The sequence below is a fragment of the Podarcis tiliguerta genome (genome assembly GCF_965153285.1).
Source record: "Podarcis tiliguerta genome assembly, chromosome: 1".
Classification (NCBI taxonomy): domain Eukaryota; kingdom Metazoa; phylum Chordata; class Lepidosauria; order Squamata; family Lacertidae; genus Podarcis; species Podarcis tiliguerta.
This window is the reverse complement of record NC_139534.1, coordinates 69,376,105-69,395,590: the sequence shown is the minus strand read 5'-3', so window position 1 is coordinate 69,395,590 and position 19,486 is coordinate 69,376,105. Positions and strand designations below refer to the sequence as shown.

Here is a 19,486-nt window from a genome sequence, read left to right as displayed (position 1 = left end):
TATTAAACCTTAAAAGTTTCACTCCACAAATGGGACCTTCTTCCATCATACTTCTGATTAGGATTGAGGTGTAAAATGGAATGGAAGATAAGGGGGGAGGAACCTATCAATACAATTCACCAAGTGGCTCTTTTAAGAAAGCATGAAATTTAAAGTGATGCATGGTTCTATGCAAGTATAAAATCAGGGTTTTTCATGAAGGCAAATGTATGTATTTAATGGCAAGTAGGTATCCATCCATTTTTGTCATTCCCCAATGCGAATAAAACTCAGGCAATTGATAATCCACAGAAAGACAATCTCTTTCTGTCAATGAAAACCAAAATGGTTGCTTTTTTTAAAAAAACTAGCAGCTGTTATCTGCAGGATGTCAAGCACCTACAAGGCCTTGCAATCATGCAGTGGAACTTTATTTCTTTTTTACAGCCGTTTCCCACATTGCATCAAACTGCCTTAGAAAGTAATGAGCTCATCAAAATATTGTCAAGTGGTCAACAAGAGTGTCAGAAACCTCACTGTATGCACTTGCCATGCTAAACTCTACTTAGAAATAAATGTTGCAAAGTGTTTATAATATTAATTTCTTAGCACAACCTTGTCTTTGAAGCAGCAGAAGCGTAAGATCGCAATACAGCGGGTACACAGAGAAAGGTCAACCATAGGAAGTGGTTTATTGCCAAGTTAGATCATTGACCTATCTGGTTCAGTATTGCCTACATAATCTCTCTCTAGTGGTTCAGGAAGAATTCTCTCTTAGCCAGCTGTAGATGCCAGAGGATTGAACCAGGACATTCTGTATGCAAAACATGCATTCTACGACTGCGCTACAATGACCTCAGAGTGGCAAGTTGTAATAAACCCTGGCAAAAAGATATTGTTCTTGGATCGTAAGTACCAAGTAGTTATGTGCTTAAGTGTATACCACATATATCTTCTGTAAACCGTCATAATGGCAAAACAGATTCAAAATCTTGTTTTAGTCAAGTATGGCTTTAAAAGTATGTGACTATTTGAACTGATGGGGATAACTCTGAGTGCATGTTGGCACCCAGTCCTCATTCAAATCCCCCAGAGTTCTTTGGGTCTTGCTAACACTTGAAAACATTTTGTAAGTGTATCATGAAGTGGATACCAGAATCAAATGTGTGTTAATTTCACATATTAATAATTCTAACATATCTAAAATTGTCAGGGGCATTGGGGGGGGGGAAGGAAGGGGGCTTATAAACACAAAAGATATGCCTCATCAATATTAGCTATAAGTCATCTCTCATGGTATATACTATGACATATCTTACAATTTGGAGAAATAAATATAGGCAAGTGTTATACTTTTCTCTGAACTGATTGTAATTAACTAATGTCTAACATTTGCTCTTTGAATTTATTCATAAAAATAACAGGAAATGCCCAGTGTTTACAGAGTATACCAAAGAGAAGTCAATGAAAATATATGGGCTAGTAATACATATTTTTTCACTTAAAAAAAAAATCTACACATGTGAACAAATTCGCAGCCCCATAGCAGAGTTAAAGCAAGAGGGGCAAGGGAGGAAATGAAGTATGTGCCATATTCAGTTTTCAAAAAGACAGACAGCTTTTGCTGTTGGCCTAGAAATGTCTGAAAGGACCGTCTTTCACAGTCTTTAAAATAAGGATAATAAAATGTAAACTCAGAGGAATATCTGGTCATAACTAGAAATAGAACCAGGTTTTTTTTTAACCTATAAAAACATCCTTCATATATTTTCCATGGTTTGGAAATGTGTCTGGACACTGACCTTCGTGATCCAAAAGAAGTTTGAAATGATCTAAAGAATTGCACCATGGTTATCAAGTAGAGCTTTGGGCTCATTTAAAGCACATACTAAATTGAAATATCTTTGCTTGTGCGTACACATGTAATCAGAGAAGGCTGTTGGTTTTGGAAATCTGAAAGGCACGACCAAAAAAAAAAAAAAAAAAGATTCAGAAGAACTTTAAACCCTGAAGAATTTTTTCACCAGTTCAAGCATGTTCTCATAGGACAGCTCCGCTTCCCGGTAAATATGGCCAAGTAACTCCTGAAGCGCAAAAAAGAATGGCATATTGAAGCTTAGGAGTTCATACAAGTAGGTATAGTTGTATGCATTGTCCCTGAAATGAAGTCTGGCAGCGTGCAGGAAACCATGCATCCAGTTAGAGAGGCGTCTTGGAAGGTCAAGCAGATCCCTTGTCACCTTAAGAGGCCAGCTTAGCGTTTTCCTAAAGAATGAAGGCAGGATACCTGGGGACCGGTCTTCTGAGCTGCCGCCTGCAGAGAAAGCATTTTCTGGGCTGGTTTCTGAAGACATGGGCTCTTCTTGCCGCCACGGTTTTGCTTCCTCCTTTAAAGAGACACTCAGCTTAACATTGTGCCATCATCATCTCCCCAAATGTAACAGCTAGAAAACAAATGGAAACCTAGCAGGTAGCTAACATTATATCATTGCTGCAAACTAAGGAGGGCATTGTTCCCATAGTAGAAATGATTTTCCAATGGAAGTCAGAAACAGCAATTTCCACTTGGATTATATGGAAGACATGGTTTGGAATGGGGAAAAAAGTTGAGCAGACATCATGTGCAGGTTGACACAAGTCTGCAGAAGCCAGTTTCCAAAATGACCACTGGCCATCCTCCTGCAGCACCTCCCACATGAACCATGGCATCTACACCCATAAAATGTGTGCCAAACTGTAAGTTTGAGCATGCTTCAATATACCATAACTATATAACAATTCCAGCAGTAGCCAGAATATCTAGAAGCAAATAAATTAAAATATGAAACAACAAGCATTGGACTACCACAAATCATATACCCACACCTCCAGAACAGCGTCCTCTACAAAGTGACTGTCTGGTACGTAAAAGGATCAGATCACTTGGGTTCCACAAGACACTTGAACTGCATGACTTATGCTTATCACTTTCATTGAGATGGAATTCATAATTCTTAGCATGCCTTGTCCACTCACTGCCAGGCTTTGGCAGATCAGTGGAACTACACAAACTCTGGGCCACCACACATACCTTTTCATGATTCTTTACTATAACTCTTCTTTTTCTGTGCTTGTTATTTGTTTTACACTGTGCAAAATGAAGCTTGCAGTAAAATTTACCTGGAAAACACAAGGACAGGAAGAATGACATTGTTTGCTTTCTCTCTCTACTAATCACTCAATTCCATTTGGAAATGAACAGTGACAGAAGCCACAGGTGTTGTGCATACACTGCATCTTTCTTGATTCGGGCTTCAGGGAGAATGTCTTTATATCCTCTGAAGAAAAGTGTGCTTTCTATCTTGTACCTGCTTAATTTCTATTAACGTTATTTCTGTAACTCCCCTGTCAGTTTTATCTCACACAATAAACAGAGGATGACCAAGCAAGCTTCTGCAACTTAACCTGTTTATCTGTAGAACAGGGCACATTCATGCTATATAAGGCATTCTGGCTGAATTTTTGCTTCAATCGAAATTTAAGCCTTAGTGCTTTCTTTATGCACCGCAGCAAAGTTTTCATAGTGAAGTGTTGTGGTTTATGTGATCGCTCCCCACCTATTTCTAGGGTGGCAGGGTGGGGGATGGGGAGAGAAATCATGTGAACCAGATCTCTGTCATACTGGCAGAGGTCAAGGATGTCATTTACACTAGACGTCATCTGCAAGAATAAGGCAGCAAAAAAACCCCACAATTTGGAAAACATCGGATTTTTGACACCTCTCAATTCCAGGTGAGAACCGCCTTCACTATCTGGTTGATTCTAGCATTTGTGAGCAAGAAGAGGCTGAAATATGCCAGTTGCATATTACACAGCAGAAATCCTAACTTTCGTATTCCACTTCCTAATTACCTTCTTCTGCATCAAAGGCATACGTTGCTAGGCGGAGAGTTGTAGCACATATGGCACATCTGAAGCATTCTCGGTGGAAAAAGCGGCCTTCTGCACTCAGGCGCTCCATGACATACACCCTCTTTTGACAGAAACAGCAAATGTCGCTCCCACCTACTGACTGCGGAAATACTTTCTTCAAAGAACCCTGCAAATAATATTAACAAGCGTTTGTAAGATTTGTACGGTACAGCATACATGTAACAGCTTGATTAAATGCCCTACTAGATTATAAAAGAGAGCAGAGGAGATGCACCTACAACAGCCCAAAGTCAGTTGGATAACAGGTCTTTTGTGGATATATATGGCTCATCAAGGCATGGTAAGTTTAGTTTTTATTACATCCTTATTGCAAAAACAAGAGGGGTAGAAAGCACCTAGCAGGTCTCAATACGCGGTTGGTTGGTCTTTGCTTCACTTGACAGCCAACAAGTTGTGCATGCCTCCCTCAACATGCAAGGAAAACTCCAAATGCCGTGTGGAACACCTAAAGGAAATAGTGCTAACATGGCAGACACATTCCAGGATCCATGGGGAATGCTTTTGGGGTGCTGCACTATACAGAGCATGGGAAAGCCAATCTAATGTATTCGTTCCTAATCTTTGAAACTTCTTTGTAAGTATGGGCGTGACTCACAGGAATTTTCTAATGACTTCAACACAGAATGGGTGTAATCCAACAGCAAAACCTCCATTGATCTTAGCGGGGCTGGACTGCAGCCAATGTGAGGAGCTGATGTTATGGAAGTGATAGGGAACATGTACCCAGACACAGCTGAACTTCAACACCTATCACCTCTGACTATTGGCCCTGCTTGCTGTGTTCATCAACATTGGGAGGGTCGCAAGTTCTCCATTCCTGTATTACACTGGTCTTCACAATTTTATTATAACCCATGCTAAATGTGAACATTGTTATCCACACCCAACTACACACTTAGGTTCTCTGTAAATGTACGCATAACATTTGGTTCCACCCATTCATGTATATTTAAGTGAATAAACACATTCATGTTTTAGAATGCTCAATGGCTTCCATCTCCTAATAAAACAGCACCTGTGATCTATTACAGGAACACTTAAGAAAACAGAAATACTGGGAAAAGGGAGAAAATAAAAAGCACACCAAAATATGGACAGATGGAAGTCACTGAATTTCTAAGTAGCTCTTTGTCCTATGATTAAGCAGTGAAAATAATGTTGAAAATTGCCTTTTTATAAATATTAAGGTTTACTGCAGAAATTACTTGTTTTGGGACACTGTTTATCTCTATCTGAATTTTGTTTGATGTGTATATTGAAGCAAGTTAAATATCAGCAACATACAAGAGAAATCTTAAAAATAAATAAACTCAGAATCCGTCTGATTGATAGCTTAAAAAGTCTTCAAAAACAAAGAGACTATGGACAGAATACATTTCGAGGCCAACACACACAGGAAATCCTACTTGTGCAGTTGACCTCTGTTTGCACAAATGAGGGGTTCCCCTTTCTCTCCTCCCCTTGCACCCCTGTGCCTCCTAAATCTGCTACAGAAGGTTGGGAACCATCCAGAACCGATGTGGGTGCAAGGATGTGGGGAGAAGAGGAAGGTGGAACCCCAGTACAACACGGGATCTCACCCCCCCCCCACACACAATAGCTTTTCTTGTTATTCTGAGGACACACCACGTGCGCCAGTACTTTTCTGTGGTACCTGACAGGTTTGAGAAGTAGAAGACAAAGCTTGAGAGGTAGGAGAAGAAGGGAAAGCAGCAGCTGCATCTCCATCCGAAGATTCGCTCTGAATGCAACAAAACGCTCTAATAAGTCTGATTCAACAATTTAAGAAGGAAAAAAAATGAATAAGCTTCAACAGCAGCATTTATGAATACTAGCCAGCATCTAGTGATTGAGTCCCTGGATGTGTGCACATGGACTTATAACACAACCAGTGGGCCTGGTTCTTTTTTGTTCTGAGCAGCAGTCTCCCTCCCCAGACATGGAAAACTGATGTTTAAACACACACCCATGCCCAGGCACCTTCGGGTCCCAGACTTTGCTTGAAAAGCCACTCCAGATTAATCATGGCCCCTTATAAACTGCATAGCTATTATTACACTTAACCAAAGCCCATGCTGTGCTTTAGCTACAAATAATAAATGCATGAACGGGTGTATCTTCACCATAATACATCCTCAGAGTGACAAAGTGTGGGTGTACACACAGACACACACACACACACAAACCCTTGAAAAGGTATAAGGACATGCCCAGAAATGTGGCTCTTAAAATGCACTGCAGGTAAAGTAAGAAATAAACTTGGCACAAATTCAAGTATTTGTGGGTTTAAACCTTACCGGTTGCAAAGCGTTGGACAATGGACTGGGCCTGTGATCATTCATGTACAGATTGACAAGAACTTCCGCCACGGCCCCTATTCCACGTGACACTTTCCCTACAGTCATCTACCATCCAGCAAAGAAGCGGAGGAAAAAGGGGGAGAGAAAAGATGGGAGGCACAGAATGAACGTGAGAATACAGTTTAAGGGTTGGAAAAGAAACAAGACGACAGACAAGACACATAACAAAGCAGTGATAAGCTAGCTTGAAGTTTTGAAAGGCACACAGGCAGCTAGAAGAGCTGTGAGCAATTTCATGCACTATAAAGCACAATTCTCCCCACTTCTGCCACACCGCCTATGCTTTTCGTTTAGCAGTGCAAAAATTCTGTTCTAAAATTGTTAGCATACGATAATGTCCTCAATTAGTTCTCCACAAATACTTATGGAAATCGATCAAAGCTTGTAGAAACAGATCCAGGCTTGTATGAATGAGCAGGGATGGAGCAGGGAACAGCAAAATCTTGTTTGATTACTTTCTCCTCCACAGATGATCATTTTCCTTTGTAATAATTACGGCGCAAAACATACTATGTTGTTGATAGAAATAAATACTAACAAAAGAAGGTTTTTTTGAGAACAGACAATGGTATGCCAATTACTGTTGTGTTTGGATTTTTATTGTATCATCTGGACTCTTGTTAATTTCTCTTGTGAATAAGATATAAGTAATGTTTCTAATTGCACCTTACTTCTGAATGCCACATGCCCATGCACAAAATGGGATTTTCTCAGATTTCGGCAGCCCCAAACCAATGTTGTAATTATGCTGGAGGTAGACTACCTCAGACTTGCCTTATTCTTTCTATAAACAAAATGAAGCAAACTTTTCTTTCTTTCACAGTGACATCCTTGTCAGAACCAGGGCCATGATATGAAAATCATGGCCAGGACCTTGTTAGCTTGTTCAATAATCTGAACTCAAACTCCATAGATATAAAATTTTATTTAGGTGTAAGGCCAAGTACAGATGAATTCCTTCACAGTGATTTGCAGACCACAGCTTATGAATCCGATCCATAGCAAAAACATTTGAATGGATATTATTACTTTTGTGTAAGCTGCTGCAAGAGCCCATATTTGGACTGACTAAACCAGGATAGATGTGTATGAAGTAATATTAAATAATTATGTGTTTCACACAAATGCATGCGTGTGCACGCATACACACATTTCCTGCCGCAGACAGCAAGACCAGTACTGCCATTGGTGCATGAAAATACCAGCCAATTTGCTTGATATTGTTGTTTTGACACAATTATTTTCTGCATGCCTTATTTTACCTTCTGCACATTAAACTAAGTCATAAAAACAATAATGTAGTCATAATGTCCATCTCAGATTGAAGTTAGTGTTCTCAAAAATGCCTTATAGATTTTTAAATTTGCTAGATGTTTCCATACTTTAAAAAAGAAGCTTGAATGAAATCTGCAAGGAAAGTCATATAAGGCAAGATCTTTCTGAATATGCTTAAGGAAGTATTTAAAAGACATGCACGATTAAACAAAGATGGGCAACACAAGTTGATTTCTACCCTTTGATGTCAATTAGCTGCCCCACCCATGAAATGTCATCAATCATGATGGCAGCTGGTAGAGCAACATGACCTCATTCGCTGCCTGTGAAAACTAAAACTTGGTTTTTAGTCTGTGTAGAAGCAGTCTTTACAAAGGCTAGATAAACCTGAACGGATAAGCCAAGAGAAAGAAATGGCAAGAAACAAATTGGTAAACTGGCTTTCCTCAAAAATAATATGCTGAGTTTCCGAGTTAACAAATACTCTGTATGTATGCATTATTATTTTTTAAAAGGAACATGGTGATCCCTGTGGTAGAGGCTGCCAGAGGGAAGAGGAGGCAGGGAAGCCAACTTTTAGGAGTCTCATTCCTCATGCTTCTCTTTTCTCTGGATTCAACCCAATACAAATTAGGTACAAGATACTGTGTTTCTAGTCTGTTTAAAACAGGCAAAGTTCCCGTGAGATTATGTCAAGTGTGAAGATTGGACTGGGCAAGATAAGATGGGGGGGGAAGGCAATGGGAAAAATGAAGCCAAGGAAGCTGGTTGTTACGTTTCCAGGAAACGAGCAAAATAGAAGTAGTAAGCAAACACGAGTAAAGGAAAGGCAACTGGTTATCATGTAAGGCAGGGGTGTCAAACTCAAATTCATCGGGGGCCGCATCAGCAGTTTGGTCACCCTCAAAGGGCCAGTTGTATCATTAGGTTTGTGGTTTATAACTGATTGCACTGGTAGCTGGGGACACCTCTCCGGTGTACTGTGTACATGTAGAATACGGTTTCAAAACTGCCGTTTGTGTTCCTGCTAAGATGCTTCCTTAGTTATTCCACAAGGGCGACTCTCACAATCATTCCTTGCGCCTTCCAGGTGGCACCAGGTGGCTGCAGTTACGTCAGCCGGCCGGCATCGGCGCAAAGCAGGGAACAGCCTCTTCCGCCAGGCGCCCGAAGGCGCGCTGCAAACACGGTGCATTCTGGGAAAGAGCCTCTTTCCTTGAGAAGTGGTGGCGGCAGGTGGGGCGTGAGGCGCGTGCGCACAAAGGGAGAAAAGCCGCGCCGGGTGGAGGCAGCCGTGCCCATGTGCGAAAACATTTCCCACCCACACACCCAAGCTCTGCCCCCTGCCATTTCTCTCTCTCTCTCCCCCGTCCTCGTCGAGCATGCGCAGGAGGGCGGGCTCAAACGCCGAGAGGGTGCGCCCGCGCGCGCTGCGCTCCTTTCAATTTTTAATCCAGGGGGGCCACATGACAAGGTCTGGCGGGCCGGATTCGGCCCGCGGGCCTTGTGTTTGACACCCGTGATGTAAGGTTTTTCATCCGGCTCTCCAAAATTCTCACATCAGGTACCACCCAAAGGGAAACTTGACTGGCCAAAACAGGATGGAAATACTTTGCTTACTCATAAAACTGCTAAGAATTAATCTTGTGTAAAGGTAAAAGGTTTAGGGTTTGATTAAATGGGGTTTCGGGGCATCCCTGTGACTCTGCTAAAGAGGGCAAACAGGGTGGACAAGCACTGACTGGCCTATTCTATTTGTTGAGAGAATAAGCCTTTGCATAAGAAAAAAGATGGCCAAGTACAGACACAAAATAGCTAGAGCTCCTTCTGGAAGGGAGGAGATGTCATCAAGGTTGCCTGTGTTTAAGAGATAACAGACTGGATGTTACGGAACAGTTTCTGAAAGAGGCAGAGGGAGACAGAAACCTGACTTGCTCTCTAGAAGAATCCAAAGCTGTGTGGAGCTGGCTCTGTTGGATGGGCAATTTTGTCAACTTTCCATCTTATGCTCAGCCAATACAAACGTGTTAATAAAACATTATGTCACAGAAACACTGTCTCCAGTCACCTTCATTCCAAGGAAACTTAACCCAAGAAATATGCTGGGAAAACTGACACCTCTCACTGCTGAGAGATTGAAGATGGGACACCGAGTAGGATTTATAATTATCAGTGGAAGGCCAGATCCTTGTCTTTCCAGTAATAGCAACTACAAGCCATTTTTAAAAATGGATTAATAAAATCTAAGTCATCTTGGAGCAGAATTTGAGTTACTTTCAACTCTTGGTGCAAAGCTAATCAAGGTGACAGGTGGATTACTTTAAAAGTGACCAATTTATCCTTCTGTTCATTTGTGGATGCTTTGGGTTTTAGGACAACATGAACAGCATTTCAAACCTAAACTGCATGGGTTCTTTCTGCCTGCCTACTTCTGAATGCAAAACGAAAATGCTGCATTTGACAGAAGCAACAGACCAAAAATAAAAATAGGGCCCCTTCTCAAGAGTGGCAAGACTATACTAATGATTCAGTCTACAAGCCTAAGAAAATTTCAGCTTTGCTTCAGATAAAGCCTCAGAAAATTCCTAGTTTAAGTGAAAGATCTCATAAGCCAGAAGTCTTGGTTTAGCATTAATATGTAGTTTTTACAGGACTGTTCCAAAGGAACCAGCAAATACACAAAAGGATTCGGGTACTTTGCCACAATAAACAATTCAAACTAGGATTTAAAGGCAAGGCTCTGGAACATGTTGGAGAGAGCACCTCTGAGCATGTGCAAAGTTTAATTCCTTCAAACACCTTGGAGTAAGGAGCAGGCATTCCAAACTAGCTTAGTTCCCACAAACATTTGATAAACCAACTGCTGCAGCACCTCACACTCTGCAAAGCACGAAGCAGCTCCTTTAATGTCTTACTTGGTTCTTAAGCCATTCTTGCCTGTTTCATGAAGCAGTATTGGAGATTGGCTTGGAAAATTATAATAAAACTGTGTGGGAGTCTTGGTAAAAGCCAGAGCATGTGAACTCAGGAGGCAGGCCTTTGGAAGACATGCCATTAGCCCACCAATAGTAGATCCTGTTTGAATGTAGGGGCTGGGAACAAATACTACTTGTCAGCCCTATAGTTCAAGACCTAGCTCCACATTTTTAAAATTTCCATTTTAATTTTTTAAAATTTCTAAAAATTAAAAATCATATTGAACAAGAGAAGCAGCCTTAGTTCTGATATTTCAAAAGTAAGAGTGAAACTCGAATTGGCGTAATTCCCTGTGGGCCATGAATTACCGTCACTTATTTATTTTTGCTACCATGCAAATTAACAAGCTCAGACTTTATTCAAGTGAAATGCAGCATGAACACACAGAGACAGAATCGCAGCCTCTGAGCAAAGCTAGGTCTCAGGAGTCAAAACCAGCCTTGCGTAGTTTTTAGTGCCAACATGAATCCAACATGGAAACCTGTTAAGGAATACCTTTTTAGAATGAACAGCAGGGGAAGCGGAGTCAGTGGATGATGGAGAAGAAGCGGCTGAATCATGAGATGAAAGGCAAGAGGGAGATGGGAGTTGAGAATGGGAGAGACCTTTAGTAGGAGGAAGTTTATTCTGTACAGAGCAGAAAGAGGAAAGTTATCCCAGATGGTTTTCATATTAATGAGTGCTAAAATTATGGCACTGCCACCACCATGCACTAAAATTACTGAAGAAAAAACTACAGTCTGACACTACAGTTAGATTTAAACAGAACTAACAGTGTTAGAATGTGGACTAATGTCTCATTTGCTCCTCAGTTTTCTATTTTTGTTTGGTGAAATTAAAACAAAAGGGTTATTGGCTATGAACAAGCCTTTTTTTCCTTAAATAGGACAAAAACCAACGTTCTCTCTCTCTCTCTCTCTCTCTCTCTCACACACACACACACACGGTCTATTTTTCTGCACCTGCAGCAGTAAACACAAGTATTCACCTTTGGGATGTCGACATAGCCAAACATTGAGGCAAGATGAGAGGCTTTTTCTTTAATGCTCTTTTTATGAAATTCTCTATTTGCTATGGACTGAGCTCTCTTCTGCAGCCATAAGGGAGAGAAAGGAAACAGAAGAAAGAATTTGGTTACATAGAAAAGGAAGAAATAGCGCTAATCAGAAAAATGGTTAGTTGCAGGGGAGGGTGTGAACAGGCAGGCAGGACAGAAAACAGAATGCTAACAGTGAGAAGAAGAAAAGGGGACAGACTTCAGTGTTTGAGCGTGAATATAATTATTAAGATTATCATGATTTTAATAAATTTGTATACCACCCTTCATCTGATGAACACAGGGAAGTTCACAATATAAAAATACAAAATGAGAACAAAAAATATATTAGAAAAGAAAAACAAACAAACAAACCAATAACCCACATCCCACAAACACATTAAAAATATCGTAGAATGTTAATCATCCAAAGGCTTGGTTATACAGAAACATTTTTGCCTGGTGACTAAAGATATGGAATGAGGGTGCCAGGTGAGTCTCCCTGGGGAGAGCATTTCACAAATGGGAAGCCACCTCAGAAAAGGCCCGTTCTCATGTTGCCAGCCTCCAGACTTTTTGTGGAGAAGGCAGATTTTAGAAGGGCCTCAGCTGATGGTTGCAAGGTCTGAGTCAGTTCATATGAGAAGAGGTGGTCCTTAAGGCATTGTTGTCCTGAGACATTTAAAGCTTTCTAGGTCAAAACCTGAATTGGGCCTGGAAGCTAACTGGCAGCCAGTGCAGTTGGGCCAGGGTTGGTAGAATATTCTCAAACCGTCTTGCCCCAGTGAGCAACCAGGTCGCTGAATTCTGCACCAGCTGACGTTTCTGAACCATCTTCAAAGCAGTGTTTCCCAGCTTATTTCTTTGTCCTAAGCTCTGGGATATACCAGGGAGGCAAGTCGGAGAGGGCACTCAGGGGCAATCATGTCAACAGCCCGAGCAATTTAGATGTTCCATAGGTCAGCCAGGGCTTTGAGAGGAATGCCAGTCACATCAGCCAGAAAATCCATCAGCCTCCCAGGGTGGACCATCCTAATAGGTCCCCCACCTCTATAGGCAAAGGTGCTGAAAGCCTAAATCTCAACAGGAAGTGATCTGACCTTGAGAAGGGACTAATGTCAATATCCCCCACTTTCAGATCACCTTCTTCCTACTCAGTTGAAAAAACAAGGTATAGTGTATAGCCTGCCACATGCATTGGGCTGGGGACATGTTGCACATTCCATCAGGTTGAGAACCAGGTCAGCTACCAGCTTTGCCTCCCCTCCACACCAGTTGCTTGGGCAGGCTGCCCACACGTCTGTAATCTGTAAAGTGGCGCAATCACACTTATTCATTTATATGCCCATTTTCCCCACCCAGCCCCTTTATTTTAAGACGGGGGAACCTTTTTTTGTTTTTGTTTTTTAGTTGCAAAACTGTTCTGGGGATTATAGGGAGTTGTCTCGGTGATATTATGTGTCTACTTCCACTTTTTGTTGTAAGATGCCTTCAGTACCATCTGACGAAAATGTGAAATATAAAAATAATTCAATACATAAAATGAGCAAATAAATATACTTGCAGCACTTACAAAATTGCCAGTGACTTTCATCAACAGTTTTGGCTGGACACTTGCAAAACTCCCCTTACCCCAGAGCTCAACTCTAGAATGAGAAGGGCATGTTTGTTCTGAACACTGTAAGGAGGCTTTCAACCAGGCCTCAGTACCCAGCAAATAAATGTGGTGAGTATGCTTGAAAGATTTATATGGTAGGAACCAAAACAATATTGCCCACATTTTCACTGCTCAGAATTGTCCTGGAGATGATCAGCGGTTCTGCTAAAAGAGAAGGAAGGAAACAGGGAAGGGAGAGAGTGTGGGAAAGGGGAAAGAGAGGAAGAAAGAGCCATCACCTGTTTATATTTTTCCTCCACATGCTGAAGGCGTTGAAGCACACCAGACAGGGCAAATGCAGCAGGACAGGAAGACGCAAGGGATTCAGAAAGCCTGGACTCCAGCTCTGCCCGTTCTATGTGTCTCAAATGCCTGGCCATTGGATGAGGACCAGGCAAAGACTGTACGGGCTCCCTGGCCGTGTGTTCAGACCTAGCTACCGCCTGAAACTGGGAAATACTTGAAATGAAAAAAAGGGATCTTTCTTCCATCATAGCACATTCTGCAATTAAAACTGCCTAAGTAATGCATGTGCCAAAGTCAGAGTGCAGCAATACAAACAGGCATCTCATGCATAGGAATATTCCTTTTATGAAGCAGTGGTGCATAAAACTCAAGCAGTTATCAGTGGACTGTAGCTTATAAAGTGGACAGAGTAGACTCAAGTCTTAACAGCTTGGAAGTTCAGCGGCCCTTTGAGTTCCACACATTATTATTATTTTTATTACAGATAATAAGCCAGGAGTCCCTAAGTCCCTGATTAAAACCTCATTTCAGCCATTAACTTAATGGGTGGCCCTAAGCAGGCCCCTCTCTCTCAGCCACATCAGGGAAATAATACTGGCACTTACATAGAGTTGTTGCAAGGATCACTGAAAAAATGTTATGAAATGCTTTAAGCATCCCCAGTACTCAATAAATACCAAATATTATTGGAAGCCTCAGTGAAGTCTCATAACAATCTGAATATTATATTTTGATTTTTATCCTGTTATGAGGCTGTGTCAGAAAACTGCATTGAGTTCACTAGGTGAACAAGGCAGGATAACTCAATATATTATTTCAGAAAAGACAAACCACTGTATAATCAACTAATTTATACTGCAACCAACAGGCAACAAACTACCAATTATTTAAATTCAAAAGTCCATCTCCAGCTGGAGAGTTACAAGAAAAAGTACTCTTATATGCCACAGGGTATTCTTTTTGGGGGGAGGGGAATGTGAATGGGGACTAGGGGTTGTCTTCCAGTTCTAAGACTTGCAAAATTTTCTAGTACAGAGAATAAAATGATAGTTGCTAACAGGTCTTCCTATACTAGTATTGCCATAGAGTCTCCTCTGTTCAGTGAATATGCCAGGTAAGAGATAAGAACATAAAACTTTCAGCAACAGTAGCTCACAACACAGCTACCCATGCTTAAGTTTATAAGCCTGCCTCTAGAGAGTGCACATATGCATAGGTGGGGGAGTGGAATGAATCTAAAATTCACAACTGATTATAATCAGCTCAAAATGCCCATGTTGGCCTAGCTGAACTTGTCCTTCTTCCTCAGAAGTGGAGAATTTGGGAATCAAGCTCACATTCTCTAGCAAGCCATATTGGTTTGTGGCATATGCCAAGCCCAGAATGCAATTCAAAAGCAGGAGGCTCAGAGGCAGGTCAAAATGCATGGGAAACTCTTCAGACAGCTGTAACCGCAAGACTCTCTTTCAGGGGATTTGGGAAACTAGGCTAACTGTGTTTATTTCTAAACATTTCCCAAAGGTGTGCTCTAGATCTTTTATTGGCTTCTGAGTCAACGAACCATACCAAAGACATCCCTTGGAACAAAACCTTTAATTGCCTAAGTATTATAACAGACAGCATGCTTCAAAATATGCCACACTAAACTTTGCTTTGCCCAGGCTTTAGAAACCAACACATGCTATCATTTACAATTAGTATTACCCATGTGTTGGGCTCTGCCTTGTTAGGAGCTATGGGGTTTTGCTATTGTATTATTTGTTATAGTATTGCTACAACTGGAGCATATCGTCTCCTGCCTTTGTCCAATGGCAAAACTGCCACACGTCTTCTACTTTAAAAAGGCAAGGTAAACTATGATTCAGTGTGAAGTGCAGTGCAACACAAGCAACAGTGGAAACCATATCAACCCATACACCAACATGCTATGGTGGTTGTGTGAACCAGGCCTTTCATTAAAGTCTAAAGATGGCAGCAAAGCCCCATGCGATCTCACCTCCCTTCATTCTTCACATTCGCCTTTCAAATAGCAGACTTTAAAAGGCAGCTAAGCATCTCTATGCTCCTGATGTTTCTCACTGATGTTACCCACCATGCTTTGCAGCCTTAATGTTAGAAAGAACTGACAGTCACTCCCTAGTGAATTCCTACCTGACTTTTAGGTGGAGGTGGCAGCTTACAGGTTGGCTCCTTGGGTTTAGCAAAGCGAGGATTTACAGGAGGGTCAGAAGAAAGGTGCAAAGCTGGCTTATCTACTAGATCCTTAAATGTAAAAAGCAGAACAGTTCAAGGAGATAAAGGAATATCTAATGAAGACTGGGAACAGGATTGAAAGACAGTATGAGGCAGAAGAAATGAGAAAACACATTTGAAGGCTAATAAAGGTGCTTTGTTAGGGTTTCTGCAAGACACATTTGGAATGTATTACCGTACCACAGTTTGTACTTTTGACACCCACAGATGTAACAGTATGTGAAATGCACCATTTAATGCGACTATTTAAAGAGCAAGCTACAGGCAAACTAGTTGTTGCACACATGAGTGCAAATAGGAGATGATCTCATTATTTTCAAGTCATCTTTGTGCCACAAATTACTTATGTTATATGTGGTGAGTGGTGGTTACTAAACATGTTCTTTGGCTTGTATGCTCTGTGGACTTACTAGGAAGGCAGATCTGAAGTGCAAACATTACCTGCACAATAACTAAATAAATAAATAATAACCCCACAAGGTTCGTGTATGTAGCCCACATCGATTTTGTATAGCTATCACACTGAAATCTAGCAAGGGTCTAAGTAGATTCAGGATCTGGTCTGCTGCATGATCAGCTTGAGTCGGAGCCAATTCAAAAGCTCAGATCTGAACCTTGGGAGACCAATACAAAAGGGTTCTTTAAAGTTTGCTAACTGCCTACCATGTGAATTTACTTGGTTGTGTCATTTTTTTTCATGTCAATGGCCAAGAAGTGCAATTGTGATACTATAACTCACCATGTGATCAAGATGATCTAAGTGTTAAGCAACTTACAAATGTGTTACAGCTCCTGAATGCTTTATCCATAAGCACCATCCTCAGTCTATGTGAAGGAATAGCCAGCACCATTCCCATTGCTAGAAGCATAACATTTTCCCTAAGCCTAACAGCATAACATCCACAAGTCCTATGTACAGAGAACAACTCCAGCTCAGAATAAGGGAGGCAGCTTTTAAGTCAGCATAACTATTTACCGTACTTTTCCGTGTATAAGACTAGGGTTGTTGTTTTTTACTAAAAAATAATGTTAAAAGGGGGGGTAATCTTATACATGGGGGCAATCAACCCCCATTTTCTTAATTTTGAGTCCCCCAAAATAGGGGGCGTGTTATACAGTGGTACCTCGAGTTATAAATGCCTCAGGTTACAAATGCTTCAGGTTACAAACTCTGCTAACATGGAAGAGTTACCTCGAGTTGAGGTAAGGGAGCTGGGCATGTTTAGCCTGGAGAAGAGGAGGTTAAGGGGTGATATGATAGCCATGTTCAAATATATAAAAGGATGTCACATAGAGGAGGGAGAAAGGTTGTTTTCTGCTGCTCCAGAGAAGCGGACACGGAGCAATGGATCCAAACTACAAGAAAGAAGACTCCACCTAAACATTAGGAAGAACTTCCTGACAGTAAGAGCTGTTCGACAGTGGAATTTGCTGCCAAGGAGTGTGGTGGAGTCTCCTTCTTTGGAGGTCTTTAAGCAGAGGCTTGACAACCATATGTCAGGAGTGCTCTGATGGTGTTCCCTGCTTGGCAGGGGGTTGGACCCTTGTGGTCTCTTCCAACTCTAAGATTCTATGATTCTATGAACTTTGCTCCAGGATGAGAACGGAAATCATGTGCCTGCGGCACAGCAGCAACAAGAGGCCCCATTAGCAAAAGCACGCCTCTAGTTAAGAACAGTTTCAGGTTAAGAACGGACCTCCAGAACGAATTAAGTTCGTAACTAGAGGTACTACTATACACGGAAAAATACGGTATGTCCAGCAAATAGCCTGACACATGTACATAGGTTTCTGTCGAATTTTAAATGTTATTCAAGCTAGCTCATTTTGGTGCAGTGTAAAATTTCAGAGTGCTCACTAGGGCTACTAATTTTGTTTAACCACCAGCACTCTTTGAAAGTCTTGAGCCCCAAAGCAGTTTGCTAACCAGTGCATGGGTTGTTCAGTGAAATATATATCAAAACCATCTAGGTCTGTGGAATACCCAGTTATCTAGATTGTGGCCTTCACGTCACTGTGGAGGTATACATACCTTTGAAAGCAATACATAAAAAACCTTTAAAAGCCATTTCCACATGTAATTCAGAGGGTCTACTCTATGTTAGTTGGATACTACCTGCAATTGAACTTTTATTGACTTATAATGAACCCAAGTTGTTAACTACTCAAGGCAGCATGAAAACAAAAATCTGTTACAATATCCCAGTATTATTACATAATTTTACCCTAACATCCAGTTATGAGACAGTGACTTGGACATTACCAATAATATCAGATTTTCTAGTGTCTAAAGTGACTCCATTTGCATTTCACCCTAACAGAGCTACTCATTTTGGCCCTTTGGTCATTCCACCCAAATACAGTAGTACCTTGGGTTAAGAACTTAATTTGTTCTAGGGGCCCGTTCTTAACCTGAAACTGTTCTCAACCTGAGGTACCACTTTATGGGGCCTCCTGCTGTCGCCGTGCCACCGCCGTGCGATTTCTGTTCTCATCCTTAATCCGAGGTACTATTTCTGGGTTAGCAGAGTCTGTAACCTGAAGCGTCTGTAACCCAAGGTACCACGGTACAGGAAATGCAAAATGGATGTTTCTTTTCCTCCCACATCTTGCAATTACTATAACTACCTGTAGGCAGCCTTCCCTGTCTGTGCTGCCTATGATCATTCTAGCCATTTCCTACGCATGTGGACACTCTGAAGCTTAAATGGAACTCCACTGCCCAGAAGAACTGTTCTTGTGCAAACCCAGGAAATGCTTCCTCAAAACTACTGACTAGAAATGGCTGTGAATTATCTCCTTATACTCAAACAACTGTGTGGATATGACATGTGTGAAGTATCCAAAGAGCTCCAACTACCAGTTTTCATTTTAAGTATTTCAGGCTTTGGGCTCTAGGCATGTTGCTCATAACAGCTGATTACTCATGAGAAAGAACTCACCCCTATTTTCAAAGAAGAATTTTACAATTATTATTTACTCACCTGCCTCCGTAGTGAAGGACCGGGAGCATTTTCTTCAAATTTGGCTAAGAGCTGAGTTGCCATAGACTTCACTTTGTTTTGATTCATTCCTTCTTTCAAGTCCCCCAGCTGGTTACCAGAATTCGTACCTCGATTCAAAGAACTTGAAGACTGCAATGGAACAATTGAAGGAAAATGTATATGCTCCACTTCAGAAAGAAGGTTAGCGACAGTCTAATATGGCATTTTGACCAGTACACAGGCCACAGAAGTGTCACTGAATGCATGAAAAGTAAAACCAACTTTAAAATTTAAATAGGATCTTCAACATTATATTTGAAATGGGGTGACCCAATAGATTTTAAATTCAGATAAAATGAATGTGGGCCGATGACTGTGTTCGAATCCTCACTCAGCCATGACCCTCACTGGGTGACCTAGGGCCAGTCGCTGCTTCTCAGCCTAACCTACCTCACAGGGTTGCTGTAGGGATTAAATGAGGAGAGGGAGAACCATGTATGCCAACTTGAGCTCTTTGGAGAAAAAGGTGGGATAGAAATGCCATTAATTAATTAATCAATCACTCAATCAATGTCATGCATTGAGACACACAGGCAAGTAATGGAAGAAAGCAGAAAGCCTGTGAAAAATGGAAGGTTGCTTTACTTTCCCTATGTTCAGCCTATAAAGACTGCAGCCTGTGGAAACATACTTTCTCTCTCTCTCTCTATATATATATATGTTCGTTCATAAGTCAGGCTTCAAAAGA

General features: G+C 41.3%; 1 protein-coding gene across 18 annotated transcripts in view; it reads right to left on the bottom strand.

Annotated features, from left to right (window-relative positions):
• The window catches only part of MICAL2 (microtubule associated monooxygenase, calponin and LIM domain containing 2), a 139,926-nt gene that overhangs the window by 56,122 nt on the left and 64,318 nt on the right, over positions 1 to 19,486 (bottom strand). For 5 of the 18 annotated variants that reach the window (XR_014505905.1, XM_083417204.1, XM_083417214.1 and 2 more), the window contains exons 16-25: positions 18,739 to 18,888; positions 15,653 to 15,763; positions 13,495 to 13,704; positions 11,551 to 11,652; positions 11,058 to 11,189; positions 6,249 to 6,356; positions 5,606 to 5,692; positions 3,871 to 4,057; positions 3,050 to 3,138; positions 2,267 to 2,366 (exon numbers count right to left, since the gene is read on the bottom strand). Coding sequence is in view for 13 of the 18 variants with exons in the window: in XM_083417204.1 (XP_083273330.1) it covers positions 2,267 to 2,366; positions 3,050 to 3,138; positions 3,871 to 4,057; positions 5,606 to 5,692; positions 6,249 to 6,356; positions 11,058 to 11,189; positions 11,551 to 11,652; positions 13,495 to 13,704; positions 15,653 to 15,763; positions 18,739 to 18,888 (1,276 nt within the window). In the remaining 5 variants the exon portion in view is untranslated. The remainder of the gene's footprint in view (positions 1 to 2,266; positions 2,367 to 3,049; positions 3,139 to 3,870; positions 4,058 to 5,605; positions 5,693 to 6,248; positions 6,357 to 11,057; positions 11,190 to 11,550; positions 11,653 to 13,494; positions 13,705 to 15,652; positions 15,764 to 18,738; positions 18,889 to 19,486) is intronic. The other 13 variants (XR_014505906.1, XR_014505907.1, XR_014505908.1 and 10 more) reach the window with 8 other exon arrangements.